Genomic DNA, 19,317 nt, shown 5'->3' on the forward strand with positions numbered 1-19,317 from the left:
TTTGGTCGTTACCTAAAAAAACAACTGAATTCATATGATCTGATTGGTGATCGGTTATCGTTTTTTTTAAACTCACTGATCAGTAATCGGTGATTGGCCCAAAAATCCTGATCATGTAAACCCTATCTACCAGGTTTGAACACTAACCCAATCTGGGTCATTCTTTTGATAAAGGTCAGACCTTTTACCTGGAATACAATGAGAAATAAAGCACATTTTAGCTCTATATTTTAAGAACTGTGTTGCTACTGTAGCAGGCTATTAAATAGTCAATAATGCCACACGCAGTAGCTTGATATGAATGATATTATCACACTAGAAAATTAGTTAAGATTAGTTATCAATAATTCACTTACCTGACAAGAAATGAGATATTTGCCTCGTAGATCCTGGTTTAGCTTCGCTAACCACAAGCACCTTTCCTCTGATAACTTTTGACATTGTTCTCCCTGATTTGTTATAACTTTTGGAAGTCTATAAAACTCCAAATGTTTTTCACGGTCTGACTGATTGGTACAGCCAAAAACACAACAATAATTTACCATTTCCTTTCGTTTGACGTTCGGGATCTGCTTTGTTCACCTGCCGAGTACCTCCAATATGGCGTCTTCCACTTAGATGACGCGGTGATGATGCTCCGTTAAAAACCCTCTATTTAGAAACTTGAGTCAAGGTAAAATATGTTTAACGATGATACAATGCAAGAAGCATTCTGAAGACAGAGAAATAGGAAAGAATCTTTAAGATGTATCAATCACAGTTTGTAAGTCTAGAAAATGTCCTTGTGTTTGTGCTGGGCAGGATAGTTTTCTTAAGAAATAAAATGCACAACTACTATGAGTGCCTAAAATGGAGCTGTGTCTGGTTTCAAAGAAATACATCTCAACGACCTCAAGAGTCACTCATGGAATTGAGAAAGCAATCGCACTAATTCTGGCAATTTCCACTAATTCTCGCCAGCTTCGCTGAGCCCCACAATTTCATCAAACTGCTGCAATTTTCTCACACTTTTGACCAATCATCAGCTCCCACTTGTCATCAAGTGTGTGACCAGGATAACCCTTTGTCCTGCAATTTAGAGTGCAGATTTAGTGAGAAATATCACCACTAAAATGGAGATGAACAATATTTAAATGTGTCAAAGATGTAAGCAGGCAAGAGAAAGGATCCTGCCCTTTATCTCCCATACTAAGAACAGCCATGGTTGAGTGTATAGTGTACATGTTAGCCAATAGCTATTATTAACGATTCAAAAATGAATACGTATAGAAATGAGCAGTTGCCTGTGTTATGGCAGCCCAACATCATTTGAAAACAACCACCTGTCTTCTCCAAACTCCAAAGACTGACCAAAAAGATTGCTCACTCCTTGAGTGTGAGGATTACGGTATTAGCCCGACATACTAAAGCAGAGGAAAATCTCCAGGAAGGAAATCCTACTGGTTCACAACAGAAGAAAGAGATCTATGAAATGAAAAAAATAGCTGCTCTTTTGAAGGAACTACTCCTGATAAGCACAAAGGAAGAGTGGGTTTTTATAGAGTAGCATTAGAATGACTAGAATCCTAGCTCCCACAGCCAGATGAGCTAGCAACAGTGTACTCCAGCCCTTCTCAAATAGTGGGGCGCGCCCCCCGGCTTCTTTTTTTTTTTGCTGTACTAGAGTAAAGTGTAATTGCACATCCACTACTGTAGCTCTCATGTGTGTGTGTGCGCTGTATTAGAGACCCGCCGCCTCTCTGCTGGGTACCTGGGGGGCGTGTTGGATGGGGCGGCGGCCAGAGCAAGATGGCCCGCACATAGTTGGGTTTCGTTTCTGAGCGACAGATGGCAAACCGGGTCGCAGCCTGGCCAGTGCCAGCGCAGCCCCACGGACTGAGCGCGCCCGCGGCGAGGGAGGCAGAGTGCCCAAGGTGCGCGGAGCGGCCAAAGCGACAATTAAATACATTACACCTTAATCACTTGAGTTTTTTCAGCGAAAACGGGCCAAATATTGCCAACAATCATCCCGCTCTGTGAATGCTACTTCAGTAAACCAGCGAGCACTGTTCATCATATGATGTAAGGTAGCATACCAGGATGCTCAGTGTAAAAAGAGGAGCTGATACTGCCTGCAGCATTAGACATTCTGACGATGAGGAAAGAGCTGCAAAAATACAATTCCATGAAGCAACTGACAGCAACACACATTGTTTGTTTATTGCTTATGTACGTTTTGACATGACAAAGTCCCCATGTTGGAATCAATTTTTTCATCAATCAACACACATTGTTTTGCTAATTTTTTTTTTCTTCTTCCTCGGAGGGTGTGACAGAAAATAATTGAGAAGCACTGGTGTACTCAGAATGTGTACTATTGCTCTTGAACACCTCATCAAGAAATAATTTATGCTGATAATCTAATTGTTGTCTGCTACAATAACCTTTAAGTGTATGGGTGCCATGGGAAGTTGTGGAGTGCAGGGAGGACTTTTCAGCTGGCTAAGGAATTATTGGAGAGCCTCAGGGCATGATCCAAGAAATGGCAGTAAGTGGCTTTGGTGGCAGAACAGACCTCTTTTGAGACAGGCCAGATGTTTAGTCGACATGGCAGCCAAGCATCCATCCATCATCTATCTATCCATTTATCCATCTATCCATCTATCTATCTCTCTATCTGCCAGAGTATTCTCTCTTAATCCTCATGTTTATGAGAAACTACCATCTGCACACATTGATTCCTTATTCTAATCAAAGCACAAAACCTTAACGCGGTACAGTTCGCCTCCGGATTAGATGCTAGTCTGTTGCAGGGCTAACAGAGAAAGACAGGTTGGAAGACCGCCAAAATAAAGAACCAACTATCCATGCAGTGAGAGGTTATGACACTCCCAAATGTGCCATTGAGGTATAAAGTTAAGCATATCGTAAGTATAGTTGGCATATTATATTGATGTAGTCCAAGGAGGACAACTGTAGGAGGACTCAGAGAACGCAAACCTCTTATTTGCCAGATATTGGCCATGGTCATTCACACCTTAAAGGCTTGGATGAAATGCATATCCACATTATTAATGATACAGTAGGTAATAAATGTATTTGTACCCCCATGTTTTCAAAAGATTGTGTTGAAAGGCACAATCCAGATCTGATCTGGGTGTCTCTCATTGGGGTAAATAAGGAACCAACCCAACATAAATGAGTCAAATTTCATGAAGATAGGTCAATTACGAACCAAAATATGGATTTTTTTTAAAATTTCACCAATAATGACAGATAGAGATTTTGCAATTTTCAAAATAGATCCAGGATCACTATATGGTACATAGTTTTGATGTAACAAACAAATAAATACATGTGGTTGCAATTATTACCTCTTTGGCAGAGGAAATAAAAGCATTGTTAATAATAGTTTCTTCAAAATTGCATCCCTGAAGAAATTTATTCCCCAAAACATTGGGCAATGCAACAATCATTCAATATTTTATGATTTCAGAAAAATGAATCACAGTATATTAACCAGCTGATAGATTTATTCATCTTAATATTGAGGCCGATGAACAGGCTGCTTAAATGTCATTATCACAATGTACATAGTCTCCTAAGTGTGTCTGTGAAGCATCTCTGTGACAGAAGTCGGCTGTTGAAGGTCCTATAAGCGCACCCTCCTACTGGTTCCTACACACCCATTACATCACATAATCTGGTTGTCTTGGATCTTTTCCCTCGACCCTCATTCACTCTCTGTCTTTCCTTTAGGTGTGATACCTCAAGTCGCAGCATGTAATTCCCCAAGGTCACCCTCTCCTGTCTCCTCCTAGTTACAGATGGTGGGCAGTGGTAGCCCAGCAGCTCAGCTCATTATCGTCCACGTCGGACTGTGTGGGTCAGGTTTCTCCCTTCAGAGAATCCATCAGGGCTTTCCTTTTCCCCTAACTGTTCCGTTCTCATCTCTTTTGACAAAGTCCAGATAAAATTCCATTTTGAAAAAACAAAATCATTTTTAGTTTGTGAAAGGGATCCTCCAGTTTTTGTTTTACAAATATGGCTTAAAACCTGAAATGTCCTTATTTGAAGATCTATGCCTGACAAAATGCATTATTTTGCAACATATTTGTTTTATTAACTTTTAAAACTGGGACTACTCTACCGCGTGCTCCGCCATGTTGAAATGACGTCATTGATGACGTGATCAGCCCCTTTTAGTCCAATGAGTTCTATAGCAGGTGAAGCATTCAGGATCATTTTGCAGCTTTTTTGCGCAGTGCTATATATGTATTTTCTACAGACTGGCACAGACAGATTAAATTTTCAGAATCGGAACCCCACCCGGCCCTGGTCGGCGCCGCCCCTGGTACCCTGCATACCATACCACCCTCCCTCCACCCCAGATTTGCTTCCCGGCCCGCCCGCAATGTCGTGGCAGCCACTGCTCTCAGTGAGGGGGAAATGGGTGTAATGCAGAGGAAATAATGTAGTGTGTTGTGTGCTGCTGTTATTGAGAGAATATATTGTTTTTATTAGTGTTCAAAAAGTTTTAAGGTTTAATAAGAACATGCACATGTTTATTTTGTGTTTATTGGGACTTCGATTTACTTAAAAAATGCATGATTTGTTTAAGCACATATTTGTTCCCCTTACTTTTCCTGCAATTTAGTTTTTAATTTTGTTTGGCAGAATTTTGTTTCGTTGTCATGGTGAATGTTTACACGTCTGCATGTCTAAGTATTTAAGTTTACAACTGTAATTAAAGTAGATAAAGAAACTGTCTTTAAGATTAATTCATGCTTCATTTTCCTTTATCTTAACTTAAGCCTAGCCCAGAAGAAAGAACAATGTATGTATAATACATCTGATATTGTTTATTAGAACACATTACATTGATTTATTAATTATGTTTGTTGGAAAATACATGAGAATAGGACCTTGACAAAATTATTGCAAATTAGATTATTTTCCAAAATTGTTCAACCCTAATTCAAAGTCAATACACGGTGTAAGATAACGACAAAACCAAACCACGCGTCAGACTGAGAGCTTTTTTCTTTGCTACCACTATTCCTATTCCAAGACAGAAATGTATGGTGGCAATGGAGTCATTTGTAATATGTCATCTTCACTCACCTTCTCCTGGTACTGTCGTCGAGATGAGTCCAGCGATTGGATTAGCGCCGTGGCGTGGCCAACAAACATGGCGTAGCAGGTTGCACCCACAATCATGCTGAGAATGGTCAGCCAAACGTCTGTCATACCCACCGGGGGATACATGCCGTAGCCAATACACAGCATGTGGCTCATAGCTTTGAAAAGTGCGTAGGAGTACTGCTGTCCCCACGTGTCATTCTGGAAAAAAACACACGGGATGGTGTGAGTTTAGCGTGAGCCCAGTGAAACACGTCCTACCTTTGCTCTTTAAAAAGAGGAGCTAATTGCTCATTAAAAGGTCATTCAGCACCCTGACAGCTCGCACACATACTTCCTATTGCTTCTGACAAAGCTGATGGCATATGTCTATTTCAAACGCTTTCATTTCAAGTCAGTGAGTCAGGCAGGGGGAAACACACAACATTTAACCCATACAGATGTTGAGGCAGAAGCCTAAAACAGAGCCCTGAGAATGGACGGAAAGAGCGTTAGACACTGGAGGGTTGCATGACAGAAAGTAGGTCAGCTATTTAAGAAGTGTGATTTCTCTGTGACTTTTCTCATTTGTAGATAAATTGCCCCTTTTTTCCTTTGGATCTCGGGAGTGGTTCACGGCAAATCAATATCAACTCCCTACTGGGGGTGACATGACCAAATTGCTTTCAAACTCATTTCCACAGCAGAAAAGCCGAGAGAGAGAGCAATTTTATTATTACACACAAGAAAAGGTAAGCCACGATGACCCAAGTAAGATAATGGGACAGGTCTTGTAAAAGAAGACAAAACAGGTCATGAATGACTTTGATCACTGTGTCCAAATACATAAATACTAACAACCCACTTGATTAGCAGCTAATGGGAACAAATGAATGGGGATTTTCTATCCTTTGACCCAGACAATCATTTATTCAAGATGCATAGTTTTTTTAGGGGGATTTTCCCCGTCACAGTTTAAATAAGTTTTCTACCAAAACTATTCCAGTGGACTCGATGTCAGAAAAGGTGCAACCAGGACTGGGTGCTATAGTCTAACACCCACTTTTTTTTTTTTTTTTTTTTTTTTTTTTTTTTAAGAATTCAACCAAACAAATTTAATCCATATACTATTTTTTTTTAAAAAATAAATCTATATATTTGCTTGTGCAACAAGCATTTCACAACAGGCCTGTCAAAAGAAAAGTTTCTTTCAAAATAAAAGACAAGTCCAACCCAACATGAGAGACATTAAGTATTTATTCATTTTTGACCAGCTGTCCGTGACCCACCCAGTACTGGTCCGCGACCCACTTTTGGGTCGCGACCTACCAGTTGAGAATCGCTGGTCTAACAAACAGCTACTATAATGTACTGTATCTGGTATAATGGTGCATTATTTTGGTTTTATTGTTGTAGAATGTAATTAATCAATACATAAATGGGATTTAAAGAATACATTTGAATTATGACTATATAAGCTTTTTAATTGGATAATATACAACAATTATAGCTACTGCGCAGCAATAGTCGGGGGCCAGGCAATACAGAAGCTGTTAGTGTAAAGGCAAATTTGAAACGGCTGTTAAAAATGAAGCTATTAAAACAAAAATACAAAATTCATCTAGAAAGCATGGATATGTTGACATGTTGTTATACCAACAATTTATTTGCTCCAATAGAGATACTGAAGGTGAAATATTGATATGTTCTACACTATCTATCATATTTTTTTAAAGTAGCAAGTAAGGGAAATTCAGTTTTTGTTTTGGTTTCAAAATGGAGTGGAGAGAAGATTCTACAAACTGCAGCTTTAAGTACAGACCGGAGAATACAGCCCATTATGTTCACTGCAAGAATCTGTTCAGAATCAATAATAATGCAGCTGATCCTTGGCTTTTAAAAGGTTTCCTTTTTGTACAAGCTATCAAAACTAATCAATTTTCTGAACAAGTCAACACAGCTGACAGCACAGCAGTGCTGTTTACTTCAAGCTCAGTGTCCCTGTTGCATTCAGAGCAGTTTGGTGATTTTTTTTTTACAAATTTCATCATTCAAGAACAAGCAGATTTTATGCACCAGACGTGCTCCAGAACTATCCAGGTGTTCATATTAGAGAGCCAAGTGAGGCATGATGATATAAACATTGTACCGTCAAAAATATTTCATTTTTTTCTTCTATTCATTCATTTGAGCAGCATATTACAAACTTATTTTACAAAATAACAAAACTAAAACAAAGAACTTATAAAAACCTACCCCTCATCTCTCGTGCATCTAAATCATCACGACACAAACTTTCAGCGTATACTCGTGCAAACAACACATTGTACATTATTAACAATCATTTATGGTTGTACAATCAAAGGGAAAAAAAGCACAATTTAAAGTCATACCAATAACAAAGCACATATACTTTCCATTGATGGTCCTGCAAAGTGTTCAAAGAAGGATTTATCGTTTATAGTTATACAAAAATAAATACACCATACCATTATGAAATATTATGAGTATTTTCCAGCATATTTCCTAAAGATAATGTCTTTATACATTCTTTTAAAGTGTCCTAGTTTTTGGTTTCTTTTAGTCTCTTTATCCAACTCATTCCACAGAGTTATTCCTACTTGGGAGATACACATACTTTTAAGGGTGGTGTGAACGCAATGTTATCTCATCACTTTTAAACATTTTTTTGTATACTTAGAGGGAGAAAATTACGACTTGCTTTATACATCACAACAAGATTTTAAAATGTATTTAAGTCTTCAATTTTCATAATTTGAGATGTTAAAAACCGCGCATGTGTATGATCCCTAAATCCTACATTATGAACATTTCTTAGGGCTTTTTTCTGAAGTTTGTAGAGTGGATCTAAATTAGTTTTGTAAGTGTTGCCCCAAACCTCAATACAGTTGCGGATATAGGGGAGAATTCATGAACTATGTATAATATGTAATGCTCTGTGATTTAGCAGATGTCTAGCTCTGGACATAACTGATATACTCCTTGCCATTTTTGATTGTATATTTGCTATATGAGGTTTACAGCTTACATTATGACTTAAAATCACACCCAGAAATGTATATTCGTAAACTCTCTCAATTTCCATGTTATTAATTTCTATTTTTACTTCTGTGTCTTTAATTCGTTTACCAAAAATCATCATTTTTGTTTTCATAATATTCATTGACAATTTGTTATTATCAAACCATTGTTTGAAATTATTTAATTCAGTTGAGATTTCAGTCTTAAAAAGCTGCAAATCCTTTTCTAAGCACAAAATAGGTGTATCATCAGCAAACAGTTTGATAGATATAACAAAGATCATTTATATATAGTAAAAAACCCAAGTAGAACCCAAGATTGATCCTTGTGGCACACCACAGGTAATATGCTGCATTTCTGATGCGCATTGCCCTAATTGTACAGTACATACTGTTTCCTGTCTAACAGGTATGCTTTGACCCAGTTCAGTGCAACTCCATGAATTCCCATTTTCTCAATTTTCTTCAAAAGTATTTGGTCGTTCATCGTATCAAACGCTTTTTTAAGGTCTATAAATATTCTTACTAACTTATTATCTTTGTTACTAGTTATTTCCTTATATAATTCTGTTAAGGCGAAGGCAGTACATCTATTTTTTTTCTGAAACCATATTGACATTTATTGAGTAAATGATATTGTTCTATAAACTTATCAAGACGATTTGAGAAGTTTTTCAAGGATCTTAGAGAACTGAGGTAGAATAGACGCTGGTCTATAATTTGAGACCTCATGACTATCACCACTTTTAAATATAGGCACAACTTTTGCAATTTTCATTTGACTTGGGAATTTTTTTCATTTGGAGAGATAGATTACAAATATGAATTATGGGCACAACAATTTTGTGTATGACACTTTTAATTAGAGTCATATCGATTTCATTAAAGTCCCTAGATTTTTTACTCTTGCACTGATTAACAATATCTACTATTTCTTTTTTGTCTGTAATATTCATAAACAATGAGCCTTGCCATTTCAGGTCCAATATTGACAAAATAGTCATTAAATACAATTTTGTTTTTTTTTTTCCATTTTGCATCATATAATCCAGAAAACAGTTTTTCCCAGAATTTCTTCTTATAACAGTATTTATTGTACTCCAGAGGCCTCTCATACTATTTTTTGTTTTTCAAGCTGGTTTGTGCAGTATTCTTTCTTAGAGCTTCTGATTATATTAGTTCATTTATTTTTATACCTTTTAAATTTTATTTCAGATTCTAAGGTTCTTTTTCTTAGACATTTCTTGTACAGGGCATTTTTCTTTTTAAGTGGATTTATTATTGTCATCCATGGCTTCTCCTTCTTTTTTAATTTTATTTTGTAGATTTTATTTGGACAATGTAAATCATAAAGACATTGAAATATTTGTAAAAACTCATTGTATGCTTTATCTACCTCATTTTCTCCAATAACTGTATCCCAACTTTGTATTGATAAGCTCTGTTGTAAGGCAATCATTGAACTTTCACTCCTGGCTCTGCATTTGACTGTCTGTTTTACTTTGACTAGTGTAAATATCGGCAAGTGATCACTTATATCATTTAACAAAATCCCACTCAGATTAATGTTCTCCACCATGTTGGTAAATATATTATCAATTATCGAAGTCGAAGTCGGTGTTATTCTTGTAGGTAGCGTAATCAGTGGAAAAAATGAATTACTGAACATTGTAAATATAGTGACTCTTTAATATTTTCAGAATAAGAACTGAGTAGAAACCTCAGTATGTTTAAATTTCAGTAGATATTTAGAGGTCCATTAAACAAATCTATGGTTAAAAAACAAAACAAAAAAAAAACAATGTTTGTTTTCGTATTATTCACTATAAAGTGAATGTAGTCTAATCCAGCTGCTTTGATAAAAGGTGAGGAATCTAACAAATTTCCAGAGTTAAATTTCTTCTCCTATAGATTTCCTTTGCAGATAGATTTGAAACCATAATTCTTTGCCATAACATTACAGCTTTTCTCAGTCGCTTTAGTACATTTCTCAGTTCAGAAGTGAAATTCTGAGGATATCATTCCTTTTGGGTTGGAGTCCTTCAACAGGCCGTGATTACCCGTTAACTTCAGCCACCAGAACATCAGCCGTGCACTGTCTAAGGAATATTAAAGGTTCTTTAGGAGAGCTATTCTTCTCTGCTTCATTGTCTCCAACGAAACAGCAGAGTTGGAACTGTCGCACCCTGCGGTCATAGATTATTTTTCGGGTCACAACTGTTTTTATTCTCTTTCGGTAAACAAAAGAGGGTTACATCGACATCTTTACCTTCTCCTGATTATTTAGAACAACCAAAATAAATGATTTAAAAGCAAGCTGAATGCTTTGCTCCGATAGAAAACAATGAGATGTTTACAGGTAAATTGAGCTGTGAGAAGTCTTCAATCAAGTGATTTGATGAACATTTTTTTTTTTTTTATTTCCAGCAGTTTTAAATCATTTTGAAACAAGTCAAAGTGTCTAGAAAAGGTTGTTTCCCAACCTTTTCTATCACATGTACCCTGTAAGCCTAGTACTCCTTCATCACTCTAATTCAATAGCCATTTATTTTTTTATCATTTACAAGTTTACATTTTGGCCTCTGAGCTCTCCTCTACAGCTGGAACAACAGCAGCTTATTAATGGCAACCTGTACGGTTTACCCCAAACTGAATATCAATTGTCTTTAGGGATGCAACTATTAAAACAAGGGAATTAAATATTTCCTTGTGTGTATTCATAAATATTGTATTTCAATTCATTTATTTTCTGTAATCTTCAACATGTTAGGAAAGATTTGGTTGGAAAATGAGGCCATACTATTGCTTATTCCATTGATGCTGTTTATTGTCAGAGGGTGAAAAAGCTGTTCGCTGATGACGTACAGTGTCCAAAATAGGCTTGTAAAATTACTTATTATGTTGGAATTAAATTCCTAAATGTTTAAATAAAGTACCCGCTGCAAGGAGCTCAAGTACCCCTAAGGGTACACGTACCCTGGAACCAATAGCCCACAGAGACTGCAGCAATGGCTATAGTCTTTGTGGGCTAAGAATGGAACAGGATAGAAACCCCTAACCTTCTGGATTTTGAATGACCTGCTCCACCTTTCAAGAGCTCGTAAATTAAAACACAAATACAAAAACATATGAATATGTAAACCACACTGAATGTTGAAATAATCAGCTGCTCGTGAGCAATGATCACAATGAGTAAAATCCAGGAAAGAGTAAAACATTTTTAAAGCTAGGGTAGGCAATTTCCTCTAGATACACTTTAAGTTTTTGGTTGAAATTGTCTTCATGTCTTGAAAGAAATTAAGATCTTATGTGCTCTGAAAAAGGGATGAAGAAAATCCATCATCTGTAGCAGCTATAAACCTGTAATAACTTAGAGCAATGGGAAAAAAAATGAACCGTTTTTTTAAACCAATCACGTCTCCCTGTCTCCCTGCTTGTTCTCGACCCCTCGCATGCACGAGCTCACACTGAAAGCACGTCACCGCTGAGTTTTTGGTCACATTTTTTAACGTACATAATGGTAAAGTTTATGATTTACTTACTGCAGAATGAGACATGAGACAACAAAGTCGCGGAGCCATCATCGATGCTACATTCAAAATCATGCTAGCTTTTGAAAATCGCCTACCCTACCTTTAAAGGGACCAATGAAGGAGGTTAAGAAGCATGTCGAATCAAAAGTTGATCACTACATATTTTCAGACTAGTAAGACAGTCATCGTACACAGATGCAGATTGTGACCTATTGACGTCTATGTTGAGTCAGTATTGAGTCACAATCAGTAAAGGAGTTAACCTTGGCAGATGGATTGTTTAATATTGATTTATTGATCGGTCAATCAATGTCAGAATGACAATCACGATAAAACTAGGCAGTGACTCAGATTTATTTTGATTCTCAAACTTTTCTTTCATACCTACGTAACATACTGTAAAGGTGGTGACGTGCACGTCATGTGTGACGTCGTCTGCCTCCAATAGCATCTTTTATGTGGTAGAGTTTTCTAGTGAGTTAAAAGCTTCAAGAAATCTTTTTTTCCAACAGCTGTTGGAACAACAGAACTAAGATACAGCCCAGCATGAGCTCTCACTGGAATCTGCCAATAGCCAGTCAATATTGGCAATAAGGCAGTCTGTTGTTCTCAGAAAGTCAATGTTGCGTGCACAACCTATCCATAATAAGGACAAATGCAAGAGCTACAACTAAATAAACAGCAGTCAGAAAATTGAATAAATGTAGACAAATGTTAGAGATAACTATATTTGATTTAGAGTTTAAAATGGCAGATATGCAAGGCAATCTTTCCCAGGAAGCTAAAGGGTTTTAGTACAGTAATTACAAAGCTGACGGATGAGATAAGACAGAACATAATCTGATTCTAGCAGGCAGGAGGACTGCGCAGGAGAAACAGAAGCACTTACCACCATCTTATTTTTGGAAACCCAGCAGTCAGCGGGGAAGTCCTGCAGCATGGGCACCAAGAACTGCAGGCAGCCATCCCAGTGACACAGCAGCAGCATCATGCCTATCAGGTTGACTATCCGCACCATGGCGCTGGCCAGGTCATAGGTCATGTGGAAGATCTGAGGAGTGGGAGAGGAAAGAACCAGCAAAAGGAGGTTAGGGTACAGTGACTCACCACACTGATGGTCAAATCTCTGAACTCTCATGGGATCATAAAGTACAGAAAAACATGCACACAACCACTCGGGGGAGATTTTCTTCATCCACTATCAGTTCTGTGACATATTTGCCTTTTTTTTTTTTTCTCCACCACACAGATGGAGTGGGTACACAATGCACTTAGCTTTGAAAATCCCAGTTTTTACATTGCACACAGATAAGCAGGCGAATGCAGAGGCTGCTGTTGTAACTGGTGTCCACTGGGAACGGCTCACTGATGGGAACCAGAGCTTTACCTACAGTCTGGCTGTTATCTTCAGCTACTCAGCCAAACACAATAATGGTACAAGGGTGGAGGTGGCCATCCTTCTGGGGTGAGGCTTTCAGAGGCTTGCTTTGTTAATCCTAATCATAAATATACTCATAAGACGCACTAGGACTTCTGTGCTGTGGCAGATTTTAATGGTTTCAGCAATTATAAAGCCTCTTAATCCCATTGAAGACCATGATGTGCACAGCTTACTGCACCGTTCCCTATTAAATTGAATTCTAGACCTTTAAGAAGCTTGTGAGTGAGAGGGGATATTCCCATCCTTATTTTGTTGATTGTGACAGAGGAAAAAATGTAAAGGGATATTTTCCTCCACAGTTTAAGACTGGACCTCATTCGCCATCATTTATTACTTCCTCAACACATATAAACATGAATTTGTGTTGTTGTATATGTTTCCTTGTTTCCATTACAGAAATGGCTGGCATGTTTCATGTATTTTTTATTTCTGGGTGCTACAGTGGCATGAAATTACATCAATGTTTGACACTATCATCAAGCCAAGGCAACACCTGGGGAAAATGTGCCTCTCAGTTTGTTTGTCTCTTTTTTTATCCATCCACACCACAGAAATACACGAGACTCAAGTGTCCCTTCTCCAATTCTGTTTAGCTTTGAGCGCTTACACATTACATAACCTGAATATTTTGCCTAGTTGCACCTTTCTTCACTCAGGACATCATAAAATCTCTCCTGTTTGCTACACTTTGGACTCACAGCTGTATGAAGTCGTTGTTTACGTTTTTTGTTTTTGTTTTATATTCTGTTAGTAAGGGCCAGTGTTTTGTCTGACAGTAAATGCTCCTAAGCAGTCTGAAATAGTGTTCCATAATGCAAAAGTTATTCATTTGCTTTGTGGCAATTGAATAGATCATGAGGTGGTCTTTCAGATTGACACAGTTTTTTATTTGTAAAAACATATTTTAGTTCTACAAGGTACATAAATACAGTGTATAAGGTACATATATTTGGATGGGCTTTGTGCAAATATTAAGCATTGCATTAGTCCAGGCAGGCACGGAAGTCAAGCTAACCGAGCCCCATTAACTGACAGTAGCTGTTAACAACTCAATTCAATTCAAATGTAATGATATAGTGCAAATTACAGCAATAGCCATCTCAAAGAGCTATCAAAATATAAAATGTTTAAGAAAAAAGAAAAAACCCAACAAATCCACATGAACAGGAACAAATGACAGCATCCATCCCCTAGTTGAGTTAATCATCCAGCTGATCACGTTCCATGCTTTCCACTGGTTAGAGTGAGTCACAGTGCTGCATTTATACCACTGCAACACGCCCACTTCCGCACACTTCGTCTGCAAACGCCTCGCAACCCACGCCCAGTGTCTCCTGTTGCCATCTAATGCTTGTGCTTCTGTTTCAGGGGGTCCTGCTGACCACTCTCTCTGCTTATGCCTCTCCATGTAGCTCATGGAAGAGCGTGGGAGAGCTCACTTTGATTCAGGCTTCCCACGTAGCTGCATGGAAGGGCAGAGAAGTCCAAGAACAGAGCCTTACCTAAATCTAAACTGCATGCTAATAAACAATTTCACTAAAGTGATCTTGACTGAAGTAATACAAAGTAAAAAAATAAGTAATTTGAGTCTTTAACACCACTTTACCCCTTGTTTAAACCAGTGGCAACTAGCAATATCCCATTTGGGAATATGTATTCTTGAAACATTAACTACTATCAAACTCTGTACAATATCAGTATATTTTATATGTTTAATAATAACTTCTGCAGCATTGCTCCCTTAAGATGTACCTCCCAAAGTCCTCTGGCACTCAAAGACCACCGTGTGCTGCACAAAGCCTATGGTAGCTGTGATCATAATGTTATGCACATCCCGAGTGCCTAACTATATTCTCACTGCAATAAGGTGATCCTTTATATCCTTTCTTAACTGTAGCCATTTTAAATACAATGGTGCCAAAAACAGAACTAAAATCCAATTTGATTCACTTACTGTTTTTTTATTTAATTTTATACAATGTTAAAAAAAAAAAAGACCTTTCCATCTTCTGAAGATGTTTTTCACTTTAATATATATACAGTATATACAAAGTGATCATTAAAGCTGCAGTTTGTAAGGTTTTTTTGCCATCGTTTAGTGAAAAATCTATGAGAATCTTTGAGCATATTGTAAACCAAAGTGTTCTGAGTGGACAGTGAATCTATTCTCCTTTTCCTGGCTGAGTTTATAAATCCAGGAGCATCACGCTCTTGGAATCTGGATGTCAGCCAATCAGAGATCTTTCTACAAACACCTGTGCTCCATGAGTTGTTTTAGGCATTTCTATTGGCTGCTTCAGGGACCATTGGTAGAAAACGTGCATTTGCGGATGTTCCAGAAAAAGCCTCCATAACAGCGTTAGACACAACAGTTACACGGCAAGTCAAGTGGAAAAAGGCAGACTGAGGTGGAGAAGCAACAGTTTAAAGCCACAAACACCCTCAGAGCAGCTGGTACCACAGCTCCCTCTGTGTGCTCTCTGGCGAGGACGAGATGACGGCTGCAGCCGCTGCTCAGGACAGTAACTACAGAGTGATCTGTGCATTCATGTCAGAGTCTCTAAAACACCAGAAAAATCTCCCCTAAGACAAGATTACGTCCCTACCTGTTTCACTATGTCTCTTTTGAGGAAAAAAGTGGCTAAAAGCGTTCACAAAAGATACCGGTAAGGGAGGTTGAGTTTCGGTTTCAAAACGGAGCGGAGAGAGGATTCTACAAACTGCAGCTTTAAGCCTTACTAATTTTAGTTATTTAAAAGGTCCTGAATATATTGATCTCCTGTATTCCCCACAGTCTTTCCTGTGTGCATACTGTACATTTCGCCTGCTGTTTGCATGAACAGCATCAGATTACATGGCATGTTTCATGGGGGATGATGGATTGCTGACCACTTTCTTTTAATTGATAGTAACATAGAGTGAGCCTGGCAGGATTAGCATCAGCATAAACAACAAAGCTATGATTGATGAGAGCACAGAGACACAACACAACTGTTCCTAACTGGATGCTTGTTTTTTTTTTTTTTGGCTTTCCACCATGACAGGCTACACACATCTGTTTGCCTTCTTCATCTTTGCCTATTCATCCACGTCCATGTTGTAAACAAAGCCTGAGGTTAGATCACAGAACTTAAACACTGTTAGAGAGAAAGATAATGTTAGCGTTTGCAGTTTTAAAATCGCTGCATTGACACACTGTGTATTTAAGGAAGGATTAATGGTTCTTTTGTTGTCTTTTATTGCAATACAGTCTTAGGCCTTCCTATTTATCTAATGGGCTTTGATATTTACAAACCATCAAAGGTCTGGCTTGTGTCTCTTTGTCCGTCTCTATCATATATACAGAACAATTATACTTTTCTATTTGATTACAGACCTTTTAAACCTTTGTTTTGTGAGCTGATTTTACCTTTTTACTATGGCTGGTAACAAACAAATGTATTTTTCCTCATGACAATATACTATATTTTTTAATCTCTTTCAACATTACATTGTTCTTTTATTCATTTTACTTTTTGCTGTATTCTCTTATCTTTATTTATAATTTAATGCTAATCTGGGGAACCATATATATATATACAGTTCTACACATATGTAGTTAACAATTATTAAAATATGTTTCATTGTTATTTATTTAAGAAAAAAAAAAAGAAAAAATCTAGGGCAATACTGACACAAAAAAGGCTCAGATGTCCACACCAAAAATATTAATACCAATATTTGCATTGATTAGGAAGCCTAACAATGTAACCAATTGATAAAAAAAAGAAATTAGATGCTAGATATTTGTTTTAAGTGTATTCTACAGCTGATTTAGGACCTGTTAGCATAAAAGATGCTAACAGAAAGCTAACACAAGAGGAATGTTAACTTTTTTTAGGGTTATTTATTTCAGGCTCAGTAATTGTGAATAATTGTAATTTAATCTTAGTAATTATGGAGAACGTAATTATAATTGACTGTCTGAGGATGAAAAATAATTGTAATTTAATTGAAATTGGAGTAAATACTGGTCACTGTAATAGTAAATGAATTGTAATTGAACATGGATAATTGAAAACATAATCGTAACTGAATAATGTAATTGACTCTAACCGTGGATGCTACAGATAAATCATTATTTATAACTTATTTGAAGTACAATGTGCGGCTAATACCTAATTTTGTTGTCTTAAAATAAAACAACTACTTTGGTAAATTTATATTTACTCCAAATAAAATAGGTTAAACAATAGGAAAATAACTTGGAAACATACATTTCTTGAAGTGATACATCTATCAATGCAAAATTCACAGCTGAGCATTTGGCTGAATGTCAGCTTAATGTTTGAAATGCGTACTTTTTTTTTTTAGATATTATTTGCAAAGCGTGGAAAATAGATTCATTTCTAGGAAATCAGGCTTATTCTGCGATACAGAAAAAAAAGAGGTGAAAGCCTGGAGCTGAGAGTGGATGTTGTGGGATATAGAAAGAATACAGCAGCTGCCTCCATTCTATGTTTCCATCCTTCTAACAGATGGAGTGAGATAAGTGCGATCCAGGTGAGAGAAGAGCCGCATATGTCCCCTGGTGCTAATGGGAGCTGTCCAAACACAGTCAGTGTGACAATATTCTGAGGCATCTGGTGTTTGCTTCTCACGTCAGGAATTAGGATTAATATATGGCATGGTGGGATTGCCACATATAAGAGAAGAAGACCAGCTTCTTGGCATGTGCTGATTGTTTGACACTTTAGTACTTTAAGGTTTCAACAAGTTCTAATGCTTTCTGCAGTTTATTTAATTAGGCTTCTTTGCTCAGGTCTAATATTGGAAGCCTTGATCAAATATTTTTCTTGAAGTCACGTTAACGTTCCAGTGTGACACTTTACCAGGCTCACCCTTCAATTCTACCTCCCAGAGTCCCTGACTGTAAAAGGCTTGGCATCCAGAACCCAATATCTTGGCTTGAGCCACTGGATTTCGACATTTAGGACCCGGTAACATAAAATCTCACTTTGGTAAGCAGAGTTTCTGCTCACAGATCAAACAGATTTACCTTCCATTTTCTGCACTGATATGTAGCTCTCTATTTGACAAGGTGTACCAACAGCAGTACTTCAAACATGCACATGTTAGGGTAGAGGATTTAATACCAAACTTTCCTTAACACCAAGAGCAACAACCAGGCCACACAGCCTATAGATATGTGAAGTATTTCACCATTGTTACATTCTCATCTGCAACAGATTCTCAATCACACAGTAGGCAGAGGTGTAAAGAGTACTTATATATCCTACTCAAGTTGCAGTACTGTTACTTGATTGAAATTGTACTCATATTTGAGTAGTAAGTAAGTCATACATAGAATACTCTAGTACAGAGGTAGACAACTTTTATCACAGCAGGGTCACACAAATGTGTTTGCTTGATCAGAGGGTCACATGATCAACATTCATGTCTGAATTTAGAATATTGAGCGTTCTGAGCATTAATACGGGAAAGAACAGAGTTTTTAAGGTCATTTTGTGTGTTTTTCTCTCATTCTGTGTATATTTGTTGTTGTCTTGCTCGTTGTGGGGCAATTTGTAAATTTATGTAGACCTTTTGTGTAATTGTGTTGTCATTTTCCGTTTTTTTGAGTAATTTTTGTGTTGTTTTGTTGTTTGTTAGTAGTTTGTTTGCAGAGTATTTTTTTTTATGTTTTTCTTGTTTGGTGTAGTTTAGTTGTCATTTTCTGTAATTTTGTATATATTTCTTAATAATTTTGTGTATCACTGATGTCGTCTTGTTAATTTTTGGAGTAGTTTTGTGTGTTTTTGAAGTATGTTCTGTGTTTTTCTGTTGTCTTAAACTGTATTTTTCTGCAATGTTGCAATTCGTTCTGTTTTTTTATGTATTTTTGCTCTTGTTTTGTGTATTTTTCTGTCATTTCGTACATTTACTTTGGATGCTGCATAAAATTAGGTCGAGGGCCAAATGTGGCCCCTAGGCCGCCAGTTGCCTATGTCTGCTCTAGTACAAGTAAAAAATAACTCAATTAAATAGTGCTCAAAGTAAAAGTTCCTAGTTACTTTCACAAATGAATTCAATTCAAAATAATAATAAAAAATATCAGGCTGTAAGTATAGCTACATTTATTAACTCTAAAACTGAGAAAATAACCAGCATTTAATGGCGTTTTGGCGCGGTGCATTGTATTTAATCTGATTGGTCGGCAATG

The 19,317-nt window shown here is 37.2% G+C and overlaps 1 protein-coding gene across 1 annotated transcript in view; it reads right to left on the minus strand.

The window, feature by feature from the left end:
* The window catches only part of LOC114459507 (potassium/sodium hyperpolarization-activated cyclic nucleotide-gated channel 3-like), a 123,689-nt gene that overhangs the window by 47,625 nt on the left and 56,747 nt on the right, over nt 1-19,317 (minus strand). The window contains exons 3-4 of the mRNA XM_028441737.1: nt 12,564-12,725; nt 5,104-5,322 (exon numbers count right to left, since the gene is read on the minus strand). Of these exons, the coding sequence (XP_028297538.1) occupies nt 5,104-5,322; nt 12,564-12,725 (381 nt within the window). The remainder of the gene's footprint in view (nt 1-5,103; nt 5,323-12,563; nt 12,726-19,317) is intronic.

The sequence above is a fragment of the Gouania willdenowi genome, chromosome 3 (assembly GCF_900634775.1).
Source record: "Gouania willdenowi chromosome 3, fGouWil2.1, whole genome shotgun sequence".
Lineage (NCBI taxonomy): Eukaryota > Metazoa > Chordata > Actinopteri > Blenniiformes > Gobiesocidae > Gouania > Gouania willdenowi.